Below are 12,070 nucleotides of genomic sequence, written 5' to 3'. Positions count from 1 at the left end.
GGCAAACTACAGTTCCCAGGATTCTTTTAGGGACACAATGGCTGTTGAAGTGGTACAATAGTGCAGAGGTGACTCGAGAAGTCTGGAACACAGGAAGGTGCCTTCGACTGAGTCAGACCATAGGCCCATCTCGCTCAGTACTGCCAACACTGACTGGCAGCAACTCTGCAGAGTTTCAAGCAGCGGACATTTCCAGTCCTGTCTGGAGATGCCGGGGATTTAACCTGGGACAGAGATAGGCAGATGCTATACTACTGAGCTATGGCCCTCCTTGAAAATGTGCTTTAACGGGCAACTGCCACTCACTTCGCTCTAACCATGAGAGCTAGAAGCATGACTTCTTTCAAAGTGGAAGCTCCATCTTCCCAGGTCAGTCCATGCCAGTTTCTTGGACCCATGCCCAGTTGGAAGTTAGCTCAGTTGGCTAGAGTGTGGTGCTGCTTAATGCCAATGTCGTGGGTTTGATCCCCCCACCTGTGTATTTCTGCATTGCAGGGGGTCGGCCTACAAGACCCTCAAGGTCCCTTCCAACTCTACAATTCTGCGATTTGGAAAAAGGAAGCTGCCCTTTGGCTTCCTGCTGAAGAACTTACCCTGTAGCAATGATCCCCCCGTGGGGGAAATAGGTGCAGCAGAGCCCATTCTTCACTGGGGCAAAGGCAACAGGGCTCCCCAGCTCCAAGGCCCAGATCCTCAGGAGCCTGGAAGAGAAGAGAGAGGAACCCTTATCTGGAAAACTAGTCCAAAGAACATCAGAAGAGGCCCGCTGGATAAGGCTGGCCTTTGATACCATCACCCATGACATCTTTCTGGGCCGTCTAGAGGAGCTGGGGGCACTGTTACACAGTGGTTCCACTTCTTCCTCCTGGGCCATGTCCAGAAATTGGTGTTGGGGGATGAGTGTTCAGACCCCTGGGCTCTCACCTGTTGGGTGCCTCAGGGTTCCATCTCCCCCATGCTTTTTAACACCTACATGAAGCCGCTGGGAAAAATCATCAGGGGGTATGGGCTGTGTGTTCATCAATATGCAGATGGTACCCAGCTCTACCTCTCTTTCAAATCGAAACCAGTGAAGGTCCAGTGTGAGTGTCTGGAGGCGGTTGGAGGATGGATGGCGGCTAACAGATTGAGGTTGAATCCTGACAAGACAGAAGTACTATTCTTGGGGGACAGAGGGAGGGGCTGGTGTGGAGGACGCCTAGGTCCTGAATGGGGTAACTGTGCCCCTGAAGGACCAGGTGCACAGCCTGGAAGTCATTTTGGACTCACAGCTGTCCATGGAGGCGCAGGTCAATTCTGTGTCCAGGGCAGCTGTCTATCAGCTCCATCTGGTATGCAGGCTGAGACCCTACCTGCCTGTAGACTGTCTCAACAGAGTGGTGCATGCTCTAGTAATCTCCCGCTTGGACTACTGCAATGTGCTCTACATGGGGCTACCTTTGAAGGTGACCCGGAAACTGCAATTAATCCAGAATGTGGCAGCTAGACTGGTGACAGAGTGGCTGCCAAGACCATACAACATCGGTCCTGAGAGGCCTACATTGGCTCCCAGTACGTTTCCAAGCACAATTCAAAGTGTTGGTCCTGACCTTTAAAGCCCTAAACAGCCTCGGCCCAGTATACCTGAAGGAGCGTCTCCACCCCCATCATTCTGCCCGGACACTGAGGTCCAGCGCCGAGGGCCTTCTGGCGGTTCCCTCACTACGAGAAGTCAAGTTACAGGGAACCAGGCAGAGGGCCTTCTTGGTAGTGGCGCCCGTCCTGTGGAACGCCCTCCCATCAGATGTCAAAGCGATAAACAACTACCTGACATTCAGAAGCCATCTGAAGGCAGCCCTGTCCAGGGAAGTTTTTAATGTTTAATCCTGTTTCGTGTTTTTAATATTTGGTTGGGAGCTGCCCAGAGTGGCTAGGGAAACCCAGTCAGATGGGTGGGGTATAAATAATAAATTGTTGTTGTTGTTGTTGTTGTGGTGGTGGTGGTGGTTGTTATCATCTGCGTCAGGGGTTGGGAACAACAGATAACTGGGGGCAGGCAACAGGGTTTCATGGCATCCTCATGGGCTTCCCAGAGGCAACTTGTTAGCTGTTGAGAGCATCAGAAAATCCTGGCTGTTTGGATCAGGTCAAAGCCCAAGCAAGCATCCTCCGCTCACAGCGGCCAGCCAGATGCCCGTGGGAAGCCCCCAAGCAGGACCCAAGTGCCGCATCTCTCCCCACTTGCAGATTCCAGCAACTCGTATTCAGAGGAATGCACTGCCTTCAACAATGGAAGGTAAAAGTAGGCCCCTGTGGGCTGTGGCCATTCTAGCACTGTGGCCACTGACCACTTTATCCTCCACGCAAGCCATTTCCACTCAGCGTTAGAAACTCGGGTATATAAGCTAAGCGCCAAATGGCTCCTTAAACCAAGGTTACAGTCGCCGGGAAGACAGCTCAAAAGTCTTATTTTTCAAAGGATGGACTGACGGTGATTGATTCTCAGTTAAACATCTGGCTAGTTCAGATGACCACCTTGAGCTAAGTTAAGAACTTAGGGAACTGAAAGAAGAAAAGTCACTTGATCCAGGGACAGTCCACATATCTATCGGCCTATTCCTACCTCTCTCTTTTTTAATGGTAACATGGACCATTCATAACGTAAGAATGTTCTTCACAACTGTGAGCAGTCAACAGGTTGTTCAATGCTCATGCACAGGCTGCACAGAAAAAGCATTTTGGTTCCTGAAATTCATCCTGATTGTGCAGGTAAAATATAATGGATAGAATTCTACAGGATGGGGTATTAGTGTGTAAAAACAGGCAAAATCCAATAATCCCCAGGCATGCACCTCCAGATGGTGATGTCAGAAGCCATCCTGGAGCCCAGGTGTCTTCACCTGGTTACAAATGGCCAATAGGTAAAGGTAAAGGTACCCCAGCCCGTACGGGCCAGTTGTGTCCGACTCTAGGGTTGCGTGCTCATCTCGCTCTAGAGGCCGTGAGCCGTCACCGTCCGAAGACACTTCCGGGTCACGTGGCCAGCGTGACGAAGCTGCAGCTGGCGAGCCAGCACCAGCGCAGCACACGGAAACGCCGTTTACCTTCCTGCTATAAAGCGGTACCTATTTATCTACTTGCACTTAAAAGTGCTTTCGAACTGCTAGGTGGGCAGGAGCAGGGACCGAACGAAGGAGCTCACCCCACCGCGGGGATTCGAACCACCGACCATACGATCGGCAAGTCCTAGACACTGAGGTTATACCCACAGCGCCACCCGCGTCCCACAAATGGCCAATAGCCTGGGGCAAAATGCACCTGGATAATTTCAAACACTGTGTGCACTACCGCCAAGAAACATTTTAACAAGGTAAAGTGCCTCTCCCTTCTTTCAACCCTAACTCAAGCATCTTGGTCCTGACTTGAAGGCCCCCCATGCCAGGCAAAAATACCTGGCCATCACTAACAGCCATCATTTTGCATGAAGAGCGCACCATGAACAGGAAGGCAACAGAAACTCACCTGTCATCTGCCACCGTCGCCAGGTAGAGGCCTTCAGGTGAGAAGCAGGCCGATCGCAGGGAGCTGGCATGGAAGTCAGCGCCATGGTCCAGGGCCGGCTGCAGCGGAATGTGGCTGCAGAAGAAAGGAAAGGTTGGTCTGTTTCCCTCCAGAAGTCAGGAGAGATACCTTCAACCTAAAGGGGTCATTCTGTTACCCATCTTTGAAGGTGGCTATCCCAGAAGAAAGAAACTTAGAAGGGAAGATCCAGCATGAAACGGCTGAACTGCAGCTTATCAAAAAGGTCTGTTCAAGTCTGAATAGAAACCATGGTTTCCTGTGCTGCTACGGTTTACTCAGCAATACCAAGGTGGTTGTGTTATCGCCAGTTAGCGCTGCTGGGAAGGCTCATTTTGCACACACTAAAGCTTTCAAATACAATGAATCGCCCAAGGCAAAAGGTTTCTGCATTGCAGGGAGCTGGACTAGAAGTCCCTTGTGGTCCTTTGCAAGTCTACAATTCCCAAGATCCTAAGATTTCTTCTCAGTGGCTAAAAAGCTCCTCTTTCATTCTGGCTGGGCAGCTCAAGGACTTAGGGCACAGAGACTCTGTTGCAGAAACAGTCGAAGGTGTTTTGACACACCCGCCACAACCCCAGACCACCTCACTTCTCCCTGTACACCAAACATCAGCCTCAGCATTACCATTCAGTCAGTCAAAACCGGCATTCCCCTGGAGTAGTGTTTTCTTCTCAAAACAGGGGTGGGGCAGGCGACAAGTGCCAACCAAAACAACCGCTTCCTTGGCAAAGCCAGAGGCCTGCACCCCTTCCGATAGCTGACTCCCTTACCAGAGGGATTTCAGCTGCTCCCCTGTGCAAGGATCCCAGAGGATCACATAGGTGTCGTACGAGGCAGTCGCGAGAAGCGCAGAGTCCGGGGAGAAGGCGCAGGATACGACGCAGCCCTGGTGCCCCTCCAGTTTCCTGAGGAGGCTGTAGGAATCCATACTCCATAGCAGGGCCTGGAAGGGAGGCAAAAGTCAGGACGCAACCACAGAAGCAGGGAATCTTTATCCAAACAAGAGGGACACATTCCCTGCTGTTGCAACCTTCTGGGGGCCACAGGCGGGGCAAAGAGCAAAAGAGGGGGGAAATGTTTACACACACAAATACACATGCTCCTCCATCCACACAAGCAAGAGGCATTGTCAGATGAGTGGCACAGCCCAAGCAGGGTGAAACACTTTGAGGGCCTCTGTTTGGGAAGAACATTTGTGTTAGATATTAATAATACGTTACGGAGGAGTTTAAGAGGTGCATATTCTTCTGAACTTTATACCTCCTGTATGGAAAGGGATGACAGGATAGCAAAAATAGGTTCTACATGCCCTAATGGTGACTAAGAGACTGATACTGATGAACTGGAAGAACAAAGATACAATTCCCCTAAATCATTGGGTTGACAACATGACACTATTAGTGACATAGGAACTGATCACTTACAGATGCAGACTTCCTCTAGATAAGCATAATGCTATTTGGAACGAGTTTATATGGAATATAATAGGTAATGGATAAATATGAATATATGAATAACAGGACCATAAGATTAGACCAGGCATAGGCAAACTCGGCCCTCCAGATGTTTTGGGACTACAACTCCCATCATCCCTGACCACTGGTCCTGTTAGCTAGGGATGGCTCCTAAATATATATGTAACGAAGGCGCCAGGCGAGCCTCTCTGGGGAGAGCGTTCCTGCCTTTTCCTTCAGACTGGGAACTTGCAAGCGGCTTCAACACATTAAAACATCACATGGAGATGACAAAAATCTAAAAACATACTTGGGGAAAAGGAACTTAAACCCTAATCAGATTTTAAACGATTATTTAAAAAACCAAATCTATTGAAATACAGATAGTAAAAACAGCATAGCACAACTAAAATCAATTCAAAAACAAACAAACCAGACTGTTCTCAAAGGCCTGCCGGGATAAAACAGCCTACTGCCCAGTGTGGCCCCCAGAATGTGGTCTAGAAGGGAATGCGGTCCTCAGGCCGGAAAAGGACCCTCACCCCTGACCTTGAACTTAGATATTTTGCTGTTGTTTGCTTAGTACGGGGTATCTGATGGGGAATTTGTTGGAGAGCCTGTTTCTTTTTAAAATGGCCTGGTAAGAACACACCCCAGGTAGAGGTTGACTGCTGCTGCTGCTATGGGGGTCAGAGGGGCCACTCACTGTCTTCACCACCACTCAGGCAAGACCCACCGATTTCTCTCCAGCTGCAGAGCACAGCATCCGACCATCAGGGGAGGTGCAGCAGCAGTAGACCCAGCGCATGTGTCCAGACAGCACCTTCAGTTGTTTCCCTGGGAAAATTGAGAAAAGCATTAGCACGTTAAGAGTCATAAATCGTAGAGATCGAAGGGTCATCTATTGCATCTATATGCAGAAGACAAATCACACTGACTCCCACAAGCCAACGTAGAAAAAACAGATATGATCCAGAGGGGGCATGGCCTAGGGAGAGTTCCAGGGGCCAGACAGAGGGGCCTCAAGGGCCACGTTTGGCACTCCTAGCATAATCTGCTTTTCCCAATTTTTCTCAGGCAGGCTGAAGAGAAGCAGGAAAATGCAAAGGCGTTTAGCTTACAAAAAAATTAATAACCCAGAAGGCACCTCTGAAAATGTGATCTATATGCTCAATTGCCATGCTGCTAAGTTTCCTGCCAAACTGCCCTGGGCTGCGTACACAGCATACAATGAAAGCACATTCCGCTGCCCTGCCCAAAGAATTGTGGGAATTGTAGTTTAAGGGGGCTGAGAAGGGTGAACCACACTTCCCAGGATTCTTCGGGGCAAACCAATGTGGTTTAAATGTGCTTTACGCTGTATGCCCATTTCCCACACCCAGACAAAGGACCACATCGCTCACTCTTACCATTTTGACCCAGGTCCCAGACGCGCAGGGTTTTGTCACGCGAGGCAGAGATGAGGATTGAACGGCTGTCACCAGGCGCAAAGCTCAAGTCTCTCACCACGTCCTGATGTCCTGAGAGGTTGAACAGCAAACGCCCTGGAAGGAGCAGCAGACGGCAAGGCGTGATTATCACCACCCCAGAACCAGAACCATATTGTTCTAAAGGTAAGGTAAAGGAACCCCTGACCATTAGGTCCAGTCGTGACCGACTCTGGGGTTGTGGCACTCATCTCGCTTTACTGGCGCACGGAAACGCCGTTTACCTTCCCGCCAGAGTGGTACCTATTTATCTACTTGCACTTGATGTGCTTTCGAACTGCTAGGTTGGCTGGCAGGAGCAGAGACCGAACAACAGGAGCTCACCCCGTCGCGGGGATTCAAACCACCGACCTTCTGATCGGCAACCTCTAGGCTCTGTGGTTTAACCCACAGCGCCACCCGTGTCCCATTGTTCTAAAGAAGATGGGTCTTGATGGGCCTAAAGAGGATGTAATTCAGGCGTGGGGAACCTGCAGCTCTCCAGATGCTGCTGGAATACAACTCCCATCATCCCCACCCTTGGCCACGCTGGCAGGGACTGATGGGAACTGGAGTCTAGAAATACCAGGAGGGACATAGGTTCCACCACCCCTGATGCTCTCGTTTATTTATCAAAGCAGTTTACCACAAACATATGATTTATCCAGAGTTGATTCAGCTTCTCCTGCTTCAGAAGTTAGGGAGAAAGAGAGCTGCCCGTCATCAGCATACTGGTGTACACCTTGTTCCTAAACTCCTAATGACCATTCCCAGCGCTTTCAGATATGTTAAATAACACTGGGGAGAGGAGAGGAGCCTGTGCCAGGGGGAGAGACACACATGAACCAATTTCCTTCACTCCCTCGCACTCACATTCAGACCTCACACTGGTAAGAATGGGCAGCAGCTTCAGCAGACATTGTGGGCTAAAGGGGAGTGATCGTAGACTCCTACAATTGCAGACTTGGAAGGGACACCAAGGGTCATCTAGTCCAACCCCCTTGATGCAAAGACCACCTTTGTTTTTTCCAGCAGAGAAGAACAGAGCCAGGTTACCTGTCTGCACCTCCCAGACTTTGATTTGCCCGTCATTCAGGCCAGTGGCAAGAACCAAACACGCAGGACTCGGCGCCCACAGGATGTGTTTCCTTGAACGGGAAGGCAGCCAGGAGCTGAAGGCCAAGCCCCAGACGATCTGCCCACACTCTAGCGTCTTCTCCTTAGCCCTGCCACGGCCCCTGGCCTCAGCTTTCGTGTACTCCGAAGCTTTGCAGTTCCTGTGGGGAGCAGGCAAGCAGGTCACCTAAGACAGTACTGGTCTCTGTTCCCAAGGAGCTTACAAGTCTAGCATAGGCCCCGTCTGCACAATGGCGTTAGAGCTGCACTTTAAACAGTCACGGCTTCCCCCAAAGAATCCTGGGAAGTGTAGTCCATTAAGAGGGGATGAGAGTTCTTAGGAGACCCGCATTCACCTCCCAGAGCTACAATTTCCAAAGTGGTTTAATGGGTGATCCCTCTTCCCAAGGAATTCTGGGAACAGTGCCAGACTGAGGGCGGTGCAGAGAAATTGCCCAGGGCACCAAACTGAGGGGGCACAAAATAATAATAAAAAGGTAAAGGGACCCCTGACCATTAGGTCCAGTCGTGACCAACTCTGGGGTTGCGGCACTCATCTCACTTTATTGGCTGAGGAAGCCGGCGTACAGCTTCCGGGTCATGTGGCCAGCATGACTAAGCCACTTCTGGCAAACCAGAACAGCACACGGAAACGCCGTTTACCTTCCCGCTGGAGCGGTACCTATTTATCTGCTTGCACTTTGACGTGCTTTCGAACTGCTAGGTTGGCAGGAGCAGGAACCAAGCAACGGAAGCTCACCCCGTCGCGGGGATTCGAACCACCAACCTTCTGATCGGCAAGTCCTAGGCTCTGTGGTTTAATGGGCGGTACAGGGAAATTGCCCAGGGCACCAAACTGAGGGGGCACAAAATAATAATAATAATAATAATAATAATAATAATAATAATAATACCACCTTTATTTATATAGGTACCTACTGAGAAGATCCATAAAAGAGCAACTGTACCAAAAGGGATTATTGTGAAAAGAATATAAAAATTGAGGGGAGGGCGGTGTTGCCAAATTTTGTCCTCGCTCAGGGCACCGTATTACCAATTCCACCCCTGCTGGGAACTGTAGCTGTGTGAGGAGAATAGGGTCTCCTAACAACTCTCAATAACATAACCCACCCTAAGGTCCGAGGGCGGGTTTGAACAATTAAAGCACAATATTAAGAACAGTTTAAAAAACAACCGAACAGTTTAAAAAACAACACCACAGAAATCAAGTGGGTCCTAAAAATAAAAGAAGCCAGCACAAAGAGGCTTGCCTCCAGCATTCACCAAAGACTATATAATGAAGGGTGTGAGATGCACCTCTGTGAGGAAGGAGTTTCACAACTTAGGGCATGGGTAGGTAAACTAAGGCCTGGGGGCTGGATGAGGCCTAATCGCCTTCTCAATCGCCTTCTCTATTCCTACATGAGCAGAATGTGTGCTTTTATTTAAAATGCATCTCTGGGTTATTTGTGGGGCATTTGAGTTCGTTCATTTCCCCCCCTTCAAAATATAGTCCGGCCCCCTACAATGTCTGAGGGACAGTGGACCAACCCCCTGCTGAAAAAGTTTGCTGACCCCTGTGTTAGGGGCTGCCACAGAGAAGGCCCTCTCCCGGGGTTGCCAGCCCCATGAGCTTCAGGGGGCTGGGGGTGGAACAACCTAAAGTCCCTCTCTGCCTTTCTTAATGACGAGTCGTTTATGGCTTTAAGCACCTGAAACTGGGCCCTGACCTGAATAGGCAACCTTAACAGACTATACTTCCAGGATCTGGGGGGGCATGGGGGGGTGGGGCACGATTGTTTAAAGTGAAACAATGCTGCTTTAAACGTATAATGTAGACAGGGGCTTCACCTAGCATAGAAACAACAAACGCTGGAGAGCCAAAAGTAGCTCCAGACACCCCACCCCACCCCCGCCCCGTCAAGGTGGCTACTCACTGCTGGGTTCCCTCCAAAGGCCATGGGAGCAGCTTGACAATGCAGTGGCCCTGAGACCAGGCAAACCACCTGCCGTCCGGGGAAAAGGCCACGCTCCACGTCTCGCAGCTGGCTTTCCAGTCGTATTGCTGAGGCTGCCCTGGCTTCAGCTCGGCCAAGAGGATGGGCTCTCCTAAGGCATAAGACAGAAAGGGGTGGGGAGAGCTTCCATCATTACCTGCTGGACCCTGCAGGACCCTGAACGCTGTGTATGCGCTGGCTGGTAAGGAGAAGAGAGACGGGGGGGGGGGAGGCCAGCAAATCCATCTGAACGTCTCTAACTGGCAGCTCTTGAGGCCTCAGGACTGGGAAGGGGAGAGAAACGCCACCTGCGGATTATTGCCCTCCCACCCACTCTTTTTTTTTGGGGGGGGGTATGGTTTTTGCTCTGTTGCTGCTGTGGGAAAGGGGTGGAGGGTCCTTGCTGTGAATGCTTGTAGGCAACAACTCATACCACCACCCCAGGGTGAGAGCTGGATGGAATGGAGAGGGAGGGGAGAAAGATGCTGAGTTACTCGGGGGGGGGGCCCAAAGTAAGTTGCCATAGAGTGGGGCCCTCTTTGTGTGAGAGACAGAGAGGAAGTGGGCTGCCAAAATAAATAAATAAATAAATAAATAAATAAATAAATGGATGTGAAACACGGGGTAAAACTGTCATTAAAACCACTGGTAGCTTCATCTGTTTGAATGCCCTGCTTGTTTTTAACCTAGGGATTTGGCTAAATTGAAAAATATTAATTTTTGCTTCCTTGATGACAGAATTGTTACGTCATTTATTGGACGTGTTTATGTGATTTTTGTATATTTATCGCATTTCTATCTCAACTTTTTTTTAAAAAGTTTTTATTTATACTTTTCAAGTTTATACATTTCATTAGTTTTACAATCGAATTAACATTTCAAATTCTGACTTCCTTCCCCCTCTTTCTGCATATCCAAATTTATTTAATTTGCTCATTTAATGATCTACTTTAAATATGAAACTCTTATGAAACTGCTAGTGTTTTCATCTGTTTGCAATTTATCTGCAAATATTCAATAAACCATTTCCATTCTTTTATAAAAAGTTTGTTATCTTGATTTCTTATTCTTCCAGTAAGTTTTGCTATTTCTGCATATTCCATAAGTTTTTGTATCCATTCTTTCTTTGTTGGGCTATCTCAACTTTTTCTTCAAGGATCGAAAAAGGTGGTTACACATGGATCTCCTCCTCATCATTTAATCCTCACATCAACCCTGTGAAGTAGATTAAGCTGAAAGGGGATTTGAACCCACTTCTTCAAGGTCCTAGTCTGACCACTACACCACACTGGGTGCTTTTCCTCTGTTTATTTTTATAATTTTGTTACCTGCTCTGGGATTGAAAACAGCGAACAGCAGTTTATAAATGCTGCTGTTAATAATCATAAATGTTGGCTGTTCACTGTCCATTTCAAGACCTCCCAAATCCTGGAGAGGCTGAGGTGCTGCCGGTCAGTGTAGACAGCACTGTGCTTGATGGGGACACTGGTCTCACTCTGTGTAAGGCAAGTTCCTATGGAGCAACTGTCCTTTCAGAAGTTCAAAATGCACCTTTCGCAGCTGAAGCATTTGACTCAATAAACAATTCACTTGAATTACATTTATATCCTCCCAGTTGCTCAAGGGGGTGTTCAGAGTTCTCCCCTCCCCATCCCATCCTCCCAGCAGCCCTGTGAGATGGGTCAAGCTGAGAAACGGGTGGCATGCTCAAGATCACCCAGGGCGCTTCCTGGATCTATGGGGATTTGAACCCTGGCCTCCCAGGTCCCAAGTCCGGCGCTCCATTACACTATACCAGTTTGCGTTAGTTGCGCAGGTCTGAACGCTGCCCAGCTGATCTGACTTTGGACGGCTCCTCTTGAGACGCGCTCATTGGGTGCTTTTCGTACAGCGCGAATCTGGACATGCCTACTCAGAAGTAAGCCCCACTGAGTTAAATGAACAGGATTGACTCCCGGGTAATACACCGGCGGCAGTGGGCAGTTATCCCTGGGCGTGAGAACGGAGATGCCACCAGGTCCCCATTTCTCGGCGGCGAAATGTTGGACGGGGCGGGGAGGGAGCCGCGGCTGCTTTTTCCTCTCACTTTCTCTCTCTCCCTTTCCCACCCCCACCCACCCACCAAAGCCGACCCCCCGGGGGCTGGGGCTTTCACAAAGGCGGCATAACACGCGTGCGATCGCCCGCCGAGCCCGCTCACCCTCCGCCGCTTCTCTCTCCGCCGCCGGCGGCTCCCGCAGCGGCCGAGGCTGTCCAGGCTCCCCCGGAGGCGCCTCCATCCGGACCGCATCGGAAGCGGCCGATCCCGGCGACAAGGTGGAGGTTTCCTCTTCCAGTTCCGACGGCCGTCACCAGTCACGTGACAACACCGCTCTGTGGGGAGGGGGAGGGGTGCGCGGGGGAGACATTCCTATCCAAGCGCGTGGGAGGGGTCGCCCTTTAGGTCCTCGATTGCCCCCCGCCGCCGGCGCGCCTT

At 50.1% G+C, this 12,070-nt stretch overlaps 1 protein-coding gene across 1 annotated transcript in view; it reads right to left on the bottom strand.

Annotated features, from left to right (window-relative positions):
* Positions 1 to 12,070, bottom strand: part of WSB2 (WD repeat and SOCS box containing 2) — a 15,943-nt gene extending 3,873 nt beyond the window's left edge. Inside the window, exons 1-8 of the mRNA XM_028710637.2 lie at positions 11,795 to 12,070; positions 9,535 to 9,706; positions 7,538 to 7,758; positions 6,425 to 6,559; positions 5,752 to 5,852; positions 4,332 to 4,504; positions 3,502 to 3,615; positions 594 to 701 (exon numbers count right to left, since the gene is read on the bottom strand). Coding sequence (XP_028566470.2) covers positions 594 to 701; positions 3,502 to 3,615; positions 4,332 to 4,504; positions 5,752 to 5,852; positions 6,425 to 6,559; positions 7,538 to 7,758; positions 9,535 to 9,706; positions 11,795 to 11,873 — 1,103 coding nt within the window. The 5' untranslated portion in view covers positions 11,874 to 12,070. The remainder of the gene's footprint in view (positions 1 to 593; positions 702 to 3,501; positions 3,616 to 4,331; positions 4,505 to 5,751; positions 5,853 to 6,424; positions 6,560 to 7,537; positions 7,759 to 9,534; positions 9,707 to 11,794) is intronic.

This window comes from Podarcis muralis, chromosome 16 (genome assembly GCF_964188315.1).
Source record: "Podarcis muralis chromosome 16, rPodMur119.hap1.1, whole genome shotgun sequence".
In the NCBI taxonomy this organism is placed as follows: Eukaryota; Metazoa; Chordata; class Lepidosauria; order Squamata; family Lacertidae; genus Podarcis; species Podarcis muralis.
This window is presented reverse-complemented; position numbering and strand designations above follow the sequence as displayed.